This window comes from Stenella coeruleoalba (assembly GCF_951394435.1).
Source record: "Stenella coeruleoalba genome assembly, chromosome: 20".
Taxonomy (NCBI): domain Eukaryota; kingdom Metazoa; phylum Chordata; class Mammalia; order Artiodactyla; family Delphinidae; genus Stenella; species Stenella coeruleoalba.
This window is the reverse complement of record NC_137166.1, coordinates 17976585-17994036: the sequence shown is the minus strand read 5'-3', so window position 1 is coordinate 17994036 and position 17452 is coordinate 17976585. Positions and strand designations below refer to the sequence as shown.

The following is a 17452-nucleotide window of genomic DNA, read 5'->3' as shown; positions in this document are numbered from 1 at the left end:
TATCAGAACTTCATTTTTTTAAAAAAAAATTAATTAATTAATTTTTGGATGTGTTGGGTCTCCGTTGTTGTGCGCGTGCTTTCTCTAGTTGCGGAGAGCGGGGGCTACTCCTCGTTGCAGTGCGCAGGCTTATTGCGGTGGTTTCTCTCCAGAGCGCAGACTCAGCAGCTGTGGCGCCCGGGCTTAGTTGCTCCGTGGCATGTGGGATCCTCCCAGACCAGGGCTCGAACCTGTGTCCCCTTCATTGGCAGGCGGATTCCCAACCACTGCACCACCAGGGAAGCCCAGAACTTCATTTTTTAAATGGCTGAATAATATTCTATTATGTGTATATGCAATATCATAAAGAACGTGGGGGTCAATTATGGAAAATGGAATGCAACCACTCCAGTAATCACATGTGACTTTAGAAGATAAGAACCTTCAATTGCTGGAGTCTTTGATGGGAATTCTGTTTCTATAAAAACAGCCATTGATAATTATTGGGTGCGTTAGGCTTGTTAGGTCTGGGTTGAGGCAAACAGCCCCCAGCCTGCTTAAATCGCTTGTTCAGCTGCTGACCCTAAAGTTTCTGACAAGGTTGGGTCCCTTGGCTAATTTCAAATCAACTAAACATGTTTAACACCAATACAGACTTCTTTGTGCATCTTGAGCAACCCCATATGGTTCATTGCAGAGAAGCAGCGCCCTCTCCCTGTAGCTCTTGAGGGTATTGGTTGTGATGGATGTTTAATAGCATATTACCAGGGCGTCTCCCAGCTGTACTTCTGTGTTTTAACAAAGCTGCCCAGAGCAAACTGAGGAAGGGGCTACCAGCATTCAATTCCTACAAACTAAAATTCTGTGAGGATGGAGACGCTAGTGAGAATAAAAACGGGTCAGGCCAGAGGTGGGCGACTGGCTCTTCCCATATAGCCTTGTCCAGTATGGAGATCTGAGGTGAAGTCTGAGAATTCTCAGTTCAAACCTGGTGTATTTTTCAAGGTAGGAGGATAGAAAAGATCTTAATAAAATATTGTCTACTGGTTTGATTTATACTTTGGAATATTTAGACATGGTATGAGGGCCTCCATTTGTATTTTTCACTAATCCCCACAAATATTAGGGGTGGGCCTTCCCCACACGATGCCCTACACCCATTTTGCTAAATGTTTAACACTTTGAAATGACCTCAAATTTTTTTTCCCCCAAAATGAACTTGTGTCCACACATTATTGAAGAAAAACTGTCTATTGACAAAACCTAGGGTGGGATATGATGAAAAGAATGCTAGGAAATTTTGTAGGTCATTTATTTCCCCTTCAAAAATGTTCCTCCAATTTATAGATATTTTGGCAGGTTTTGTTTGAGGAAGAGATGGGAGGAAGATCCAGGTAAAATTTATTAAGCATCTCCTCTGTTGCAGACATTGTTAAATACTTGAGAGCAGTATCACTTTAACTCCCTAAGATAGCCTAGTGAAAATGGTTCTGTTATCTTCTCATTCTAGAGAGTAGGAAATGGCTGATGGACTAGGGCTGGAGCCCAGAGAAATGGGAGTGACCTGGAGGTGGCCTGACTCACTGAGAAGAGTTAAATGAACAATTTCCTCCCCCAGTGGCATGGTCTTGCATATGGAGTGCAGCCCATTTCCCAAGACTTCTAGCAGCTAACTGCTGAAGAGCAGGCATCAGTCATGAACTCAGGTTAGCTCAGGGGATCTCAAGGAAATGCAGGACAGCCTCTTGGGAGCAGTTTCACGAAGTGGGTATTGGGGCTGTTTGTGACAATGATAGGAGAAATTATTGACTGAGTGAAGGGAGAGGCAGGAGTGCTAAAGTCTTGCTCTCAGAAGCATTGTCTTGGATTTGCAGCATGCCTTTCAGACAACATGACTTTTGAATGTCCCACCAGGATTCATGTAGGTGAAAACCTGTTTCGATGATATAAATCTCCAACGCATTCTGTTTTACATATTAACTCAATTTTGGTGGGGCACGATTTTAATAGACATTGAATTTTCCAGGAATGCCTGTAAATAGGGCAAAGATTGAGCTTTTATTGGGAACTGAGTCCATTTAAGAAATCATATCATCAATAACAATATTTGTTATTTGTTATTATTCACAACGGATGTGTTTAGTACTTATTTTAAAATATCACTAATGAAGAAATTCAACGGTTGAATATTGTTTTACATACCCAAACTTCATTATAAGAAGGTGCAGCAACTGATTGCTTCACTATGACCTTCAGTGTTCCGGTACTCAAATATTTTCATACTGAAATTCATATTATGTCATAATTAAACTACTCCTCTCATCCTTTTTCTTTATATAGAGGTTAAACATGTTGAGTGTCTGAAATCGTGCATGTAGGTAAGTTGTGTTAGCTATGTTTACTTCCCCCGCCCCCTGCGAGTACAGGTGGCCTGAGAAAAGATTTCTTCGTGAAGGTCGCAGTCCCAACCAAGTCGACCCCGCCCCACGCCGCGGGCCCCGCCCCTAGGGCTTCGGCCACGCTCAACGTGGCGGCGACGCCGGTCCGCCGAGGCGCCTGCGCAGGTCGCATGTGGCGCGTCCCACTCCAATCATGGCGGCGCTCCGGCAGACAGCGGGCAGCGGGGTTCTGGAAACGTGTGGTCTGGAGCGGATTTTGGAGGCGTTGAAGCTGCTGCTGAGCCCGGGAGGTGAGAGGACGGATCTCGGCGCCTGGCTGCACCCGGGACTCTCAGGGCCAGCGGTCTTCCAGGGCTGCTCTTCTTCCCGCGGCTTGCGCCCCTCAGGCCCTCCCCGGGACCCCTCTGGCCCTGAGGCCGCCCAGCCCCGCACCTGGGGGCTTTGGGCAGGGTCTGTCCAGCCTCCTTTTACCCTTGAGGAAACCGAGGTTCAGGGAGGGCTGGGATCCGTTGAATACTGATACTGACCAAGTACAATATCTCGAGCGCTTACCTTGGGCCAGGCGCTGTGTTAAGCACCTCGGGTGCGTGGTTTCAGTCGTCCCTGCTGCAGCCCTGTAAGGGGACTGCAGACACAGCCTCAGAGAGAGCCCAGCCTCTTGGGGCGCAGGGTCAGATGTGGACACTGGAGATTTGTACAAAGTGCCAAGGAGTCCAGAAAAAGGAAGCAGTGACGTTTGAGCTGCGTTTTGGGGCGAGGATTTAGGGATTTACAGTCACTTTTAATCTTCCCTGGTGAGTTGATAAGATCTTCCCAATTTAGAATTAGAAGGGACCTTGGGGGTGGTGTAGCCTGGCACTTTCCTTTTACAGCTGAGGACGCCCACGGCTCACTGAAGAGAATAACCTGACCAAGATCATATGGTCAAATTAGAGGCAGAACACGAACCTGGAACCGAGGTCTGCCGAACCCCCTTCTCAGACCAAGGCAGATTATTCAGTATGGAGCCTCTGATGTTATCTGGAGCTTTGAGAAAGATATGCAAGAAATAGGGCCCTACTTATAAATTAGAGCGTATAATTTGGAGGAAGGGGTTTGTAGCGTGAGCAAGATAAGGTACATGAAAGTGATGTTTCAGATTTTGAGATTCCCGCCCCCCCCGCCCCCCAAACCGTGAAAACTCCTGAAACATTATATCATACTTGCGGCAAGTGAAAAGAAGTTATTAATGGGGAATTTCCTGGCAGTCCAGTGGTTAGGACTCAGTGCTCTCTCTGCAGAGGGCCCAGGTTCAATTCCTGGTGGGGGAACTAAGATCGCACAATCTGCGACGTGCAGGCAAAAAATATATATATAATAATAGTAATTGAGTGCCTGCTAAGTATCACTCCCTATAGTGTGCTGTTTATGTATGTATCTTTTTTTCTCGCAGCAATCCCATGAGATAGGTATTACTTCTATTCCATTTTACAGATGAAGGAACCAAGGCTCAGGTACTTTAGAAATTGCACAATGCCAGTCTAAGTGGTAGAGTTAGGATTTGAATTCAGACACCTTCAACTGCAGTATGGTAACTGTACTACTTTGCCCCAATGAAGAATTAAAATACAATTAAAATTGTGCAAAATACAATTTTAACTTGCTAATGGAGAGATTACTTGTCCAGCAACTGAAACTGTCTAGAACATGACTGAGAACAGGAATAAATAAGTTAAAAAGTCTGGAAGTAATCATCTGTCACAAAGCATATACACTTCATTTTTGGAAGACTCTCTTTAACTCTCAAAGCGTATGTGGTGGAGTTCCATACATGTACTTATTTAGCTTAGGAGAATTCAAGCATTCCTATTTGAAAAAGAATAATTTAAGTAACTTGGTAAAGTATTATTTTGCACAGACAGGCTATTATATATTGTGTGAATATTTCTGCTATTATATCAGCTGCTAAGGGAATTAAAAAATACCTGTGCATAATAAGTATTCACATGTTCCCAGTGGACAGAGGATGTTGAGACAAGATTAAAGTATTTGCTAAAATTATATCCAGCTAGATTAAACATCTTTTCATCTGCCTTTGACTACCTTTGAGGTAACATTTACTGAGAGTCAACTGTATATAGTATTCTATCCTCAGTGCTTTTGGAGATAGAAATATTATTTAACAACTTGTGCTCTCAAGCATCTTGTTTGTTTGGGGAGATGGTACTCCACATATAGACCAAAGATATTCCACATGGCAGGATAATACTATTGGTGAATGGATGGTACAGGTAGCAATTGGATAGAGAAGGAGTTATCCAGGGATGGGGCTGGGGAAGGCTACAAGAGAAAGAAGACTTCAGTCCAGGTGGGAAGAAACCAAGTCTTTCCCTTTTGAGCCATCAAAAGTTCTACAGCATTAAGTGTTTTCTCTTCCACTGCCTTTCATTTCTGTTCTCAATTATGGGGCAAATAAGAATAACATCTTCACCTCCATTATTAGGAAGTGTGTTAAGCAGAATTTGAAAGGGGTTTTTCAGTTCTGGTGAAGTTTTGCTTGAGGTCATCTCAGCAGTAGTTTTCCTAAAAAATAACTTTCCACACTAAATATATATTTGTTGAACTCTGTCATTAAATTTGAATTACGTGGTGGTGGGGGGCTGGAAATTTTGGTGATTTGTAAATAATGAATTGTATCACCCTTATTTTTGCACACCATATTGCTTTGTACTTTGAACTTAATAAAAGCTACTGCACAGATTAAGAAGTCTGCTTTTAAATGTCACAAAGCATAGACATTTACATTGGTGATTGGGAAGAATAAATAATACTGTTTACGAGGGCAGCATTTCCCAAAGTGTGATACGGATGGTTTTAGGCAGTATGTAGAGAAATATTTTGAGGCTGAAAAGCATCGAGTAGTGATCAAGAGCTTGGGTTCTGGAGCCAGCTTGCCAGAGTTGAATATGCTCTGGGGCAAATAGCTTAACCTTAGACTCCTCATCTGGAAACAAGAATAATAATATAATACTCCATACCTCACAGAGTTGGTGTGAGGATTGAATTAAATACACAAAGCCCTTAGGACGGTATATTAACTATTACTAATTTAAGTTTAAAAACTGATTTAATTTGAAGAAATAAACAAGTAAAGCTAATAATACAGCTGGTACTCAGATAAATGACAAAAATCGTGGAAGTGCTATATGACTGTAATTTGGAAAACATTGTTTTAAGGCCTCAGATCTCAAACTTTTTGGTTTGAGCACTCTAACAGTCTTAAGAAGTGTTGAGGACTTAAAAGAGCTTTTATGTGGGTTATGTGTATCAATATTTACTGTATTAGAAATTAAGACTTCAAGAGAAACCTTTTAACTTTATTAAATAGAACAGTAACCTGTTACATGTTAGCATAATGACATTTTTAATGAAAAATGTATTTTGCAAAATAAAATAACTTAGCAGGAAGAGTGACATTGTTTTACATTTTTGCAAATCTCCTTAATGTCTGTCTTATTAGAAGAGAGCTGGATTTTTGTATTTGCTTCTGTGTTCAATCTGTCATGGCAGGTTGTTTTGATTGAAATAGATGAAGAAAATCTATACTTACATAGGTATGTAGTTGGAAAGGGAGGCGATTTCCATCATCTTTTCAGATAATTGTGTGTATTCCTCTTTAAAACTCAACAAGAGGTAATTTCTTAAAAGGTTAATTATAATATGGAATCTGAACTCATATCAGTGAACTTTTCAGACTTGGTACACTCAAGAGAGAACGAGAGTGTAAAAGGCAAATAATGTCTTAGTATTAATATGAAAATAGTTTTGACCTTGTAGACTTTCTGAGAGGATCGTGGGAAGGGCTTCAAAACCTGAGACCCTATACCACACTTTGAGAACTGCTGCTCTCAGAGAATGCCTTATTTTCAAGTAGATTTAATTTTTGTCACCAGTAGAGGGCAGAGGAGACTACTTTATTAAGGGGCTCTTGGAAAACAGTTAATAGCTTTTGTTTTAAGTCACTTCCTTTGTGTCCCATGTTTGGGTTCCAAGATCTTATAAAGTCACAGGAGGTCACTTAGAGATTGCTTAGAGATCTTAATGGTTAGTGGCAACAAGCTATGAAAACACTCATTTTCTTTTTAGGTATATATTACCCAAACAAACCAGATATTCATGCCAGTGGGTCAGAACACTTGCCCTGAACAGTCCTAGAGAAATATTGGAAAAATCTTACTCTTCTGATTCTCACTATGTTGAAAAAAAAAAGTGTTATTGTTCGTTTTTCTTTTCATAGAGGTAGTTAATATTCCTTACAGTAAAGCTTTTAAAAATATTAGAGAAACTAAAAGAAGAAAATTAAAATGACCTTAATCCCACTACCCAGAGATTACATTTTGGGAATTATATGTATTTTTTGTTTACAGAAATGATCTCATATACTGCATACTGTTTTATAACCTTAAAATATGTTTTTAGTACAGAAACAATACATAGTTGCTGTGGAAAAAATTTTTTAACATAATGAAGCAAAAAAGAAAAATCACCCAAAACCCTACCATCCAGAGATTATCACTGTTAATACTTGAAGTATAGCTTTTGAGGTCTTTTTCTATGTGTGTACACATGCACACACATGTATATATTTTAATAAAGTTAGGTTCATTCTGTTCTTTTATTGTTCAATTTTCAGAATAATACATTAGTGTCACAGCAGTCTCCAAAGGTAGCCAATGAAGTGATTTTTTTGTTTTGTTTTATTATGAATAGAGTTTTGTATATACATGTTTCCGTTATTGTACTCATTATTTTTAAAAATTTATTTATTTATTTATGGCCACATTGGTCTTTGTCGCTGCGTGCAGGCTTTCTCCAGTTGTGGTGAGTGGGGGCTACTCTTCGTTGTGGTGCAAGGGCTTCTTATTGCAGTAGGTTCTCTTGTTGTTGAGCACAGGCTGTAGGCGCGCGGGCTGTAGAGCCCAGGCTCAGTAGTTGTGGCACACGGGCTTAGTCGCAGCATGTGGGATCTTCCTGGACCAAGGCTCGAACCTGTGTCCTCTGCTTTGGCAGGCAGATTCTCAACCACTGTGCCACCAGGGAAGTCCTGTACTCATTACTCTTGATACTCTAAGTGTTCCATTTGTGGCCTGTGGGACCCATTCAAGTTGGCTGTTGGACTCTTTGATGTGACCCTAGTAACCCTAGTAGTCTTTTGATTGCTTCTTTGCTTTCACGCATAAGATATCTCAGACTCATCTTATACATTTCTTGCTGCATTCTTGAAAACAAATCTCTTTAAGAAAAAGTGATATTTAGAGACCACAGATAGACATTAGTGACATTTATTGTCACTGAAGTGTCATTGCTTCCAGACTTTTTCAATGATTGGAACTAGGAAATATATGGATTTACAGAAGACAAAAAACAAATCGAGAGTTCGTACTGATATTCACAATTAAATGAAATATTATAGAGTTTAAATTTTTCCTAACATTTTGAAAAATTTTAAGCTTATAGAAAAGTTGAAGGAATTTTACCTTGAAAATTTGTATACCATGACCTAGATTCTTTAACATGTATTTGTCCACCTAGCCATTCTTCTTTACTATATTTCATATTTTTATCTTGGTATGTTTTTATCTTATCTGAAAATATTGGTTCCTAATGAAATTAATGTAGTTATTTACTTATTTCATATATATATATATACACAAATATATAGTTACATATTCATATATAATATATTCACACATGTATATAATATTTTTAAATGACAAATCATACATTACTATCATCAACACACCTGCTGTTTCTAAGGGATTTTTGTTTGTTTGTTTTTGTCCTCAGGATGTACAAAGTTCTATATTTCAAGTCACTTGAAATAATTCTCTGTGTGGTTGTGCTGCTAACTTGGTTTAGAGTAGGAGTTGGCACACTTTTTCTGTAAAGAAGAAGGCAGTAAATATTTTGGGCTTTGTGATCCATACTGTCTCTGTCACAACTATTTACCTCTGCTGTTGTAGCTCGAAAGCAGCCCAAGATAATATGTAAATAAATAGCATGTCTATGTTCCAATAAAACTTTACTTGTAGAAATAGGTGGTGGGCCTGATTTGACTTGTAGATTGTAGTTTGGCAACCTTGGACATAAAGTATAGATTAGGTTCATTTGTTTTTTATTTATTTATTTTTAGAAGATGTTGGGGGTAGGAGTTTATTAATTTATTTATATTTGCTGTGTTGGGTCTTCGTTTCTGTGCGAGGGCTTTCTCTAGCTGTGGCAAGCGGGGGCCACTCTTCATTGCGGTGCGCGGGCCTCTCACTATCGCGGCCTCTCGTTGCGGAGCACAGGCTCCAGATGCGCAGGCTCAGTAGCTGTGGCTCACAGGCCTGGTTGCTCCGTGGCATGTGGGATCCTCCCAGACCAGGGCTCGAACCCGTGTCCCCTGCAATAGCAGGCAGATTCTCAACCACTGCGCCACCAGGGAAGCCCTGTTTTTTATTTTTAGGAATATTTTGAATTTTCTTTTTGATTTAATTTTTTTAACTATGAAAAAAATACAGGGCTCCAAAAGGAAACCTCTAAAACTCATCCCTGTCTCCTCCCCACTGATCTCTCCCTCTCTCTATAGACAACTCATTTTAGTTAATTTTTAATTTGTTTTTCCACTGCTTTTTTAAAAAATAAAAACAAATAATATATTTCATGTTCCTTCCCATTGTAACACAAAAGTTATCATACTGTATACATTCTTCTACACCTTACTTTTTAAATTCAGTATGTCTTAGTGATCACTGCATAGTGGTACACAGAAGTCTTCCTCTTTCCCTTTTACAGCTGCATGGTATTCCATTATGTGGATATGCTACTGTTTATTCACCAATTCTCTATTAATGGATATTTGGGTTGTTTTAAGCCTTTTGTTAATGTAAGAATTACTTTTACTGGACTCAGTGGGTCCATCGCTTGGGGTGCTTAGCCAATGAACACACCAAGTACTTTGTTTTTTTAAATAAATGTATTTATTTACTTATTTATTATTTTTGGTTGCATTGGGTTTTTGTTTCTGTGCAGGGGCTTTTCTCTAGTTGCGGCGAGCGGGGGCTACTCTTTGTTGTGGTGCGAGGGCTTCTCATTGCGGTGGCTTCTCTTGTTGTGGAGCACCAGCTCTAGAGCACAGGCTCAGTAGTTGTGCACAGGCTTAGTTGCTCTGCAGCATGTGGAATCTTCCCGGACCAGGGCTTGAACCCGTGTCCCCTGCGTTGGCAGGCGGATTCTTAACCACTGTGCCACCAGCGAAGTCCCAAGTACTTTCTTAAAGCAGAAGACAAGTAAGGAGTCAGGGAGATAGTGTTACTGAGTCCAGGCTCTTACTGCTCACTGCTCTCCCATGACAGGCCAATAAATCGAGAGACAGGTGTTGGGGCAGGGAATAGCGGCTTTTTCCGGAAAACTGGCAGACTGAGAAGATGGTGGACAAGGGTCCAAAAGAACCATCTTACCTGAGTTAGAATTCAGGCTTCTTTTATACTAAAAGGGGAAAGGGTGCGGCTTGTTGTTGCAGACTTCTTGGTACTGGCCAGACCCACATTCTTGCAGCTGTCCGCATGGGTCTAGTTATGATGTTCCTATAAACCTCCAACTGAGAAAAATGTTTTCTCTTCTCCAACTTTTTATCTCTATGTGAAAGGAAAAGTGTTATACCTTTAAAGGTCAAGCCTGGGAGGCAGAGCATTGAGAAAAGGCTATCATGTATATTTCAGGCAATAGGCAACATTCTTCTACAAAGGTTTGGAGCCAGCATGACTAAGTACAGACAACAGGGCACAAAGGTTAGAGCTAAAGGAATAGCTCCAGTATGGAGTCAGGTTTGTTCTTTGTTACAGTAGTTCTCAAAGTACTGTCTCCCCTAACCACTGGACCAGGGAAGGTTTAAGCCTGGGGGGCATGCATATTCATGAAATGGCAGGCATGATCAACCGTTAGCATTATAATGAGGCAACAGTTACTCCAGGTTGCCCCAAACTGCAAGCAAGCAGGTGCTTGGGTGTTTGCTTGTACTGTAGTATCTTGTTGGATGTATTGTAACCCTTTTAGGACAGCTGGTATCTGGAACTTTCTGTGATTTAATGATTTAAGTCAGTTTCTGCAAAACAAAGCACACTTTGATTCAACCCCATCCCTCCCCTACTGCTGCCTAGCTAACAATATGGCAATGAGTAGCTTTGTGTATATGTCACTTTGCATTTTTGCTTGTGTATCTATCTTAGGATAGATTCCTAAAAGAGGGATTGCTGGGCCAATGGTTAAATGCTTATGTAATTTGCTAGATATTGCCAAATTTCTCTTCTTAGGGATGTACCATTTTAGCCCCTTACCAGCCATGTATGAGAGTGTGTGTTTCTGTAAAACACAAAATGTGTTATAAAAACTTTTGGATTTTAGCCACTTGATAGATGGGAAGTGATATTTCAGTATAGTTTTAATTTACTTTTCTCTTAGGAGCAAGATTGATCATATGTTCATGTTTAAGAGCAATTTGCATTTCTTTTTCTGTAAACTGTTCATATCTTTTGCCCGTGTAGTGTTTCATACTCTGTTCACTTTAGAATATATTTAGTGAACATGTCATTAAATAATGTTCAATATAGTTTAATGGCTTCAAATAATCCATTTTTCATTCACTCAGTAACTACTTATGTTGAACAGCAACTGTGTGTCAGACAGGCCTTGTTCCAGGCAAGAATACAGCAGTGAACAAAACAGAGCAACATCCCTGTCCTCAAGGAGTCTTTATTCTAGTTGGTGGAGAGACAATAATAAACAAAATAAATATTACATATACATATAGTATGTTGGATACAGGTAGACCATAATTTACTCAACATGTATTTCTAATTTTACAGTATTATAAATAATGCATTGTTGAACACTCTTTTAGTTACCATCAATTGCAGTTTGATCCTTTCTTAGAAGATATATTAATCTTAGTTTTGAAATCTATTGCTGCTTGAATTCATTTATATTTTCAACATTTTATTATGGTTTTATAACCATAACCCACCTTTTCATATTATGTTTTTAGTAATCATCCTGGGATTACAATGTACATCCTTAATTTTTCACAATCTGGTCAGAATTAATATTGTACTACTTCACAGAACTCATAAAAACCTTGCAACTATAAGGGTCCTTTTACAGCTCCCCACCCCTTTTAGGTTTTATGCTGTAGTTTTCATGTTTATCTATGTAAGTTATAAACCCCATAATACAATTTTATAAATTTTGCTTTAGACAGTTACATATATTTAAAGAAATTAAGAGGAAAAAATTAGTCTTTTATATTTACCCACATATTTACCATTTCTGATGCTTTTCCTTCTTTCCTGAAGATCCAAGTTTCCATCTGGTACTGTTTTCCTTCAGCTTGAAGAACTTTAACATTTCTTTGTATTCCAGATCTGCTGACAGTCAGTTATCTTAGTTTTCATTGTTCTGAAAATGTCTTCATTTTACTTTCATTTTTGAAGGTTACTTTTTATTGGATATAGAATATTCAGTTGACAGGTTTTTTTTCCCTCCTGTCAGCACTTTAAAGATGTTTTTCTACTATCTTTTAGCATTCATTGCTTGTGATGGTTAGTTCACAGCCATTCATAGCATTGGTCCCCTGTAAGTGTCATATTTTTCTGACTGCTTTCAAGATTTTCTCTTTATCTCTGGTTTTAACAATTGACTATGATATGTGTAGATGTTATTTTCTTTCTACTTATCCTGATTGGGCATCACTGAGCTTACTGAATCTGTAAATTTATGTTTTTTTCACTAAATTTTAGAGAATTTTGATCATTATTTCTTCAAATCCTTTTGTGCTCCATTTTCTCTCCTCTCCTTTTATTCTAGTTAGTCTCTATTTTATTACAAATATATCATTTGATATTGTTCACAGATCCTAAGGCTCTATTTCTTTAAAATGTTTTTCTCTTTGTTGTTCAGATTGGATAATTTCTAGGGATATATCTTCAAGTTCACTAATTTTTTTTTTTTTTTGGTCATCTCAAAGCTGTTAAGTACATCAATTGAATTTTTTAAAATTTCAGGTATTTTATTTTTAAATTCTAGTATTTCCATGTGGGTTTTTAAAAATACTTTCCACTTTTTTGCCGAGAGTCCCCATTTGTTCATTCATAATGAATACTTTCCATCACATCCTTTTTTTTTTTGGCTGTGCCGTGTGGCATGTGGGATCTTAGTTCCCCAACCAGGGATCAGATCCATGTCTCTTCCAGTGGAAGTGCAGAGTCTTAACCACTGGACTGCCAGGGAAGTCCCTCCGTCATATCCTTGAACATAGTTATAAGAGCTGCTTGAAAAATCTTTGTTCAATCTGACACCTGGGTCATTTAGGATCAGTCTCCATTGATTGTCTTTCTCTTGAGGTGGGTCATGTTTTCATGTTTCTTTATCTGTCTAGAACTTTTGGATTGTATAATGGTCATCATGTAGGATATGCTGTTGAAACTCTGGATTCTGTTATAGTCCTCCGGAGAGTATTGCTTTTTTTTGTTTTGTTTTGTTTTTCTTTTTTGGCTGCACCTCATGGCTTGTGGGATCTTAGTTCCCTGACTGGGGATTGAACCCACGCCCTCGGCAGTGAAAGTGTAGAGTCCTAACCACTGGCCCACCAGAGAATCCCTGTTTTGTTTTGTTTTAAAGTAGGCAATTAACTTGACTGATTTCCTACTCCAAGCTCTGTCTCTTCTGTGGTGGGCAGCAACTCTTTTCAGTTCTTTTAATCTTAGCTGACCTATTTGAAGTTCTTCCCACACATGCTTAGTTCAAAGATTAGCCAGAGATTTGGGCACAGTTTATATAGAATTGGGGGCTCTTCCTGTCTGGTTCTATCCTTTCTGATATTTCTCTTCTTATTTTCCACCTGCTGTAGTTGCCCTGAATTCTGTGCTTTGGTTCTCAAGCCAGTAAGACAATGGGTTTCTCTTAGAATTTTAGCTATGCTATGCAGCGAGCGGGGGCTGCTCTTCATTGCAGTGCGCAGGCTTCTCATTGCAGTGGCTTCTCTTGTTGTGGAGCACCGGCTCTAGGTGCACAGGCTTCAGTAGTTGTGGCACGTGGGCTCAGTAGTTGTGGCTCGCGGGCTCTAGAGCGCAGGCTCAGTAGTTGTGGCGCACAGGCTTAGTTGCTCCATGGCATGTGGGATCTTCCTGGACCAGGACTCGAACCCATGTCCCCTGCATTGTCAGGCGGATTCTTAACCACTGTGCCACCAGGGAGGTCCTAAGGAGATCTTTATTAATTACTCTTTTCATTCATTCTTTTACTCAATCAACTAACAAATACTCATTTGGGGCTTACTTTATGTACTATGCAAAGCACAGACCAAACAAGAGAGGCATGGTGTTTACCCTCATTAAGTTTAAACTCTGATAGAGAAGAAAGAAAATAAACACCAATAAAATAATTACTGATTGTGATAAGTACTACGGAGGAAAGAAATTGGGTGTTATCACAGAGTTAATAGTGTGGGGCATGGCTTTTAGATTGGTCAAGGAAGGCCACCCCAGAGGAGATAATATTTAGATTGAGACTTCTAGATACCTATGACTCAGCATTTCCACTTAAGGTATATACACATCAGGAGTGTATGTGCACACTTCCATCAAGAGAAATCTATTTTAAATATTAAGAAGATCTGATGTGTGAAAAGTAGACTTTTGGGAGAGGAGGAGTATAAGTAGGGAAACCAGTTAAGAGGCTGCTGCCGTACTTCAGTTTAAAGATGTTCATGGCTTAGAGAAAGGTTGTAGTCGTGAGGTGGAGAAAATTGAATGAATTTGAGAAACATTTAGTATGCAGAACAGACAGGACTTGGTGATGGATTGGATAAAAGAGAAAAGGAGAAGGATGGAGATGTAACCAGTTAGTAACCTGGTTAGATTGTAGTAGGGAGTGAAAGGTACTCGTGAGAATCAACAATTTGTTGAATTTCAAATGCCTAAAAACATCCAAGTGGAGATTTCATTCAGCGGTTGGAAATATGTCCCTGGAACTTAGAGGGTAGACATGAGCCAGACATGTAAATTTGGGAGCTGTTCGCTTACAGATCATTTTTAAAGACCTGGGCCTGAATAAGATTGTCGAGGAAGAGAGTGCAGAGTTCAGGACCAGCCTTGGAACATTTTGATATCTGGTAGAGGAAAAGAAGCCAGCGGAGGAGACATTGCAAGATGGCCGTGGAGGTAGGAGGAAAACCAGGAAAGAGTGCTTGCTGTCCCAGAAACCTAGAGAGGAGTGTTTCAAGGAGTGAGTCAGCAAGGATGTCAACTGCTGAGAGTGTATATGAGCTCCTTCACCGGGAGAGGGCAGTAAAGACCATTTTAAGAAAGTTCAGGAAAAATTGAGACTATACATTTTGGGGGGAATGTGATTAAGTTAACCTTTCTGCACCCTTTGTCTATATTCTGTGATCTGCCTCACTAGAATGTAAGTTCCATGAGGGAAAGGACTTCGTTTTGTCCTTTATCCCTGGGATCTAGAACAGTTTGACTGAATGAACCTTCTGTGGTAAATGTTTAGCTTTTTAGATTTCTGTTCTGGCTACAATTTAAGCCCAGTAAGTTGATTAAGACCTGGCCTCTGCCCTCAGAAACAAACTAGAAGAAGTATGTTAGGTACTCTATCCTAACTACATCCAGAGTGCTATAGGAAGGCAGGGAAAGTGGTCTTGAATTCTGCCTAGGTTAGGGTGGCAAAACTACTTTCTAGAAGTAATGACATCTGAGCCAGGCCTCAGAGGATGAACTGGAGGAGGCAAGGCATTCCACATGGAGGAAAGTACAGTTTGTTTTCCATGTATGTAATTTCCTTTATCTTTCTTCAAAAGGATCAGGCTCAAGTTCACTACAGATCACGAAACATGATGTCCTGTTGACTACTTTAAAATCTAACCTGTCTGCTTTGGAGGACAAGTTTCTGAAGGATCCTCACTGGAAGCAATTGAAACTCCTAAGGGATGAAATTGCTAATGAGGCAGAATGGCGACAAGACTGTATGGATGTCACCTGGCGTTTTACTTCCCAAACCTTACTGTTGCTGTTGTGCTTGAAGGAAACCATGATCCGCCTTGCAGTTGAGTTCAATCCAGGGAAACCCAACCCGAGGACTCCAGAAGCTGCTCCTGCCCTGAGCCCGGATACACTTAGTATCTCACAGCAAAAGACTGTCCAGTCAGTTTTGCAGTTTGTAGTTACCTTGGGTGTCTGCCCCTATCTTGTGCCTGGTGTTGGAGTCCCTGTGAGTTACAGGACTGAGTTTGGTGCTGTTGTTCGGGACGTAGTGTGTCTCGGTGCTGCCCCCAGTGCACCCCGGAGACTGTACACCAGCTGCAAGGTCCTCCTAAATGTTGCTCAGCACGCATCTCTGGGGAGCTTGATTTTCTGCCGCCATTTTGGGGATATCGCAGCAGGTCTGTGCCAGCTGGGATTCTGCCCAACCAAGAGAAAACCGCTAAATCCTGAGGAAGAGGTAAACATACGTTGAGAGAGTGTGTGAGAGTCTGTGTGAATATGTGTGTGTACTTGTGTGTAGTTGCTATAAAAGACAGTCTTAGTTCTTTGGAAAAGTGCTGATGGAAAGATCTAGAATTTTTATTGAATATCCAAGTATCTCTGGTGGATAGATGATTCTTTATAGGGGATTGGAGCTTTCATTTATTAAATACTAGTCCTTTCACACCTGGGGAGTCCATTTCACCTGTCCCTTCTAGCCATTTTTTGAAACAGCTGTTGCAGGCTATTTCTTTGAGCCTCTGTTTCCTCTTTTGTAAAATGTGTTTAATAATTGCAAGGTGGCTGTGAGGATTAAGGATAAAGTGTATAAAGTACCTAGCCCAATCCCCAGTAGTGCTCATCAAAAAGTTATTACCATTAATATTAAACTATTCATGCCTCCTTCATTAAGTTCTTGGGAGGATTAAGGGAGATAAAGTATGCAAAGCACTGGGTACACTGCACAATCCAATCAGTGTTTGTTGTTATTATTAGATGATAAGGGTATGTGCCTGTGTTTTGCTGACAGTCAGTAAGGATTTGAGTGTCTGGACTATAAAGGTGCCGTGGAGGTTACAGAAGCATTAGACGTGGTCCTTTTCTCAAACAGCTCACACAGTAATTGGTGAGACAAGGCTCACAAGTATAACATAGCAGTGACCACTACTCCCCCACGAGAGGACCACCAGCATCAGCACAGGAACCTAACCAGAAGAAGCTGTTAAGATATAAATGTATCCAGGGTCGCACGTAGGGTAATTCCTTCCCTACTGCAGCCAGATTTCATAATGCCCACTCACCTCATTTCTCTGTCACCTTTCTGTGTCACCCTCCAACTTGTTCCTTTTCTGTTTGTTCTCCTCTTCTATTCCCTCTTCTGCCTATGCTCACAAAACAAAACAAAACAGAAAATATTTAAAAGCCATTGTCACCCGAGTAGTGACACGAAATTATGAGCTCCCCCAGTGCATTACATTTTGTGGAGCAGAGCTCTGTGCTCTTTACAACAGGGTGTGAATCTTGACAGCTCTATCAGTGCCTGCTGCCTGCACTTCCTTGAGATGGGGGTCCTGGAATTGCTATTGCTAGCGCTAAGCAGTGCCCAGGGGTCTCAGAGGAGAGAAAAGAAAAGAGAAACACAGAGAAAGGACCAAGTGAGGGGGTGGGAGAAGGGGAGACACGGTGGGTGTACACTACGAAGCTGGACAAGTCCCAGCAATAACTGCTGCTCTAAGCAACACCTATACCACGGTTTGCTAAATTGTAAGGGGCAGGACTCTCTGAGAGCTTGACTGTAAGGTTACCAAAGGGAGACAGTCTCTTGAGGCTCAGAGAGGGGGCCCAATTAAATAACACCCTTCTTTGCTGCCCAAGTTCTGAATCAATTAAAAGACAGTTAACAGAGTACGAGATGACAAGTCAAAATGTCCTCTTTATTACTCATAAAGGCAGAGTTGGAAGGTATATAGAGGGAGACAAATGGGTCTCCTAACAGTGCATTCCAGAATTAGACACAATTCTCACCCAGTT

At 40.3% G+C, this 17452-nt stretch overlaps 1 protein-coding gene across 1 annotated transcript in view; it reads left to right on the top strand.

The window, feature by feature from the left end:
- Positions 1 to 2559: 2559 nt before the first annotated feature.
- TANGO6 (transport and golgi organization 6 homolog) overlaps positions 2560 to 17452 on the top strand; it is a 176824-nt gene continuing 161931 nt past the window's right edge. The window contains exons 1-2 of the mRNA XM_079906387.1: positions 2560 to 2668; positions 15259 to 15899. Of these exons, the coding sequence (XP_079762513.1) occupies positions 2572 to 2668; positions 15259 to 15899 (738 nt within the window). The 5' untranslated portion in view covers positions 2560 to 2571. The remainder of the gene's footprint in view (positions 2669 to 15258; positions 15900 to 17452) is intronic.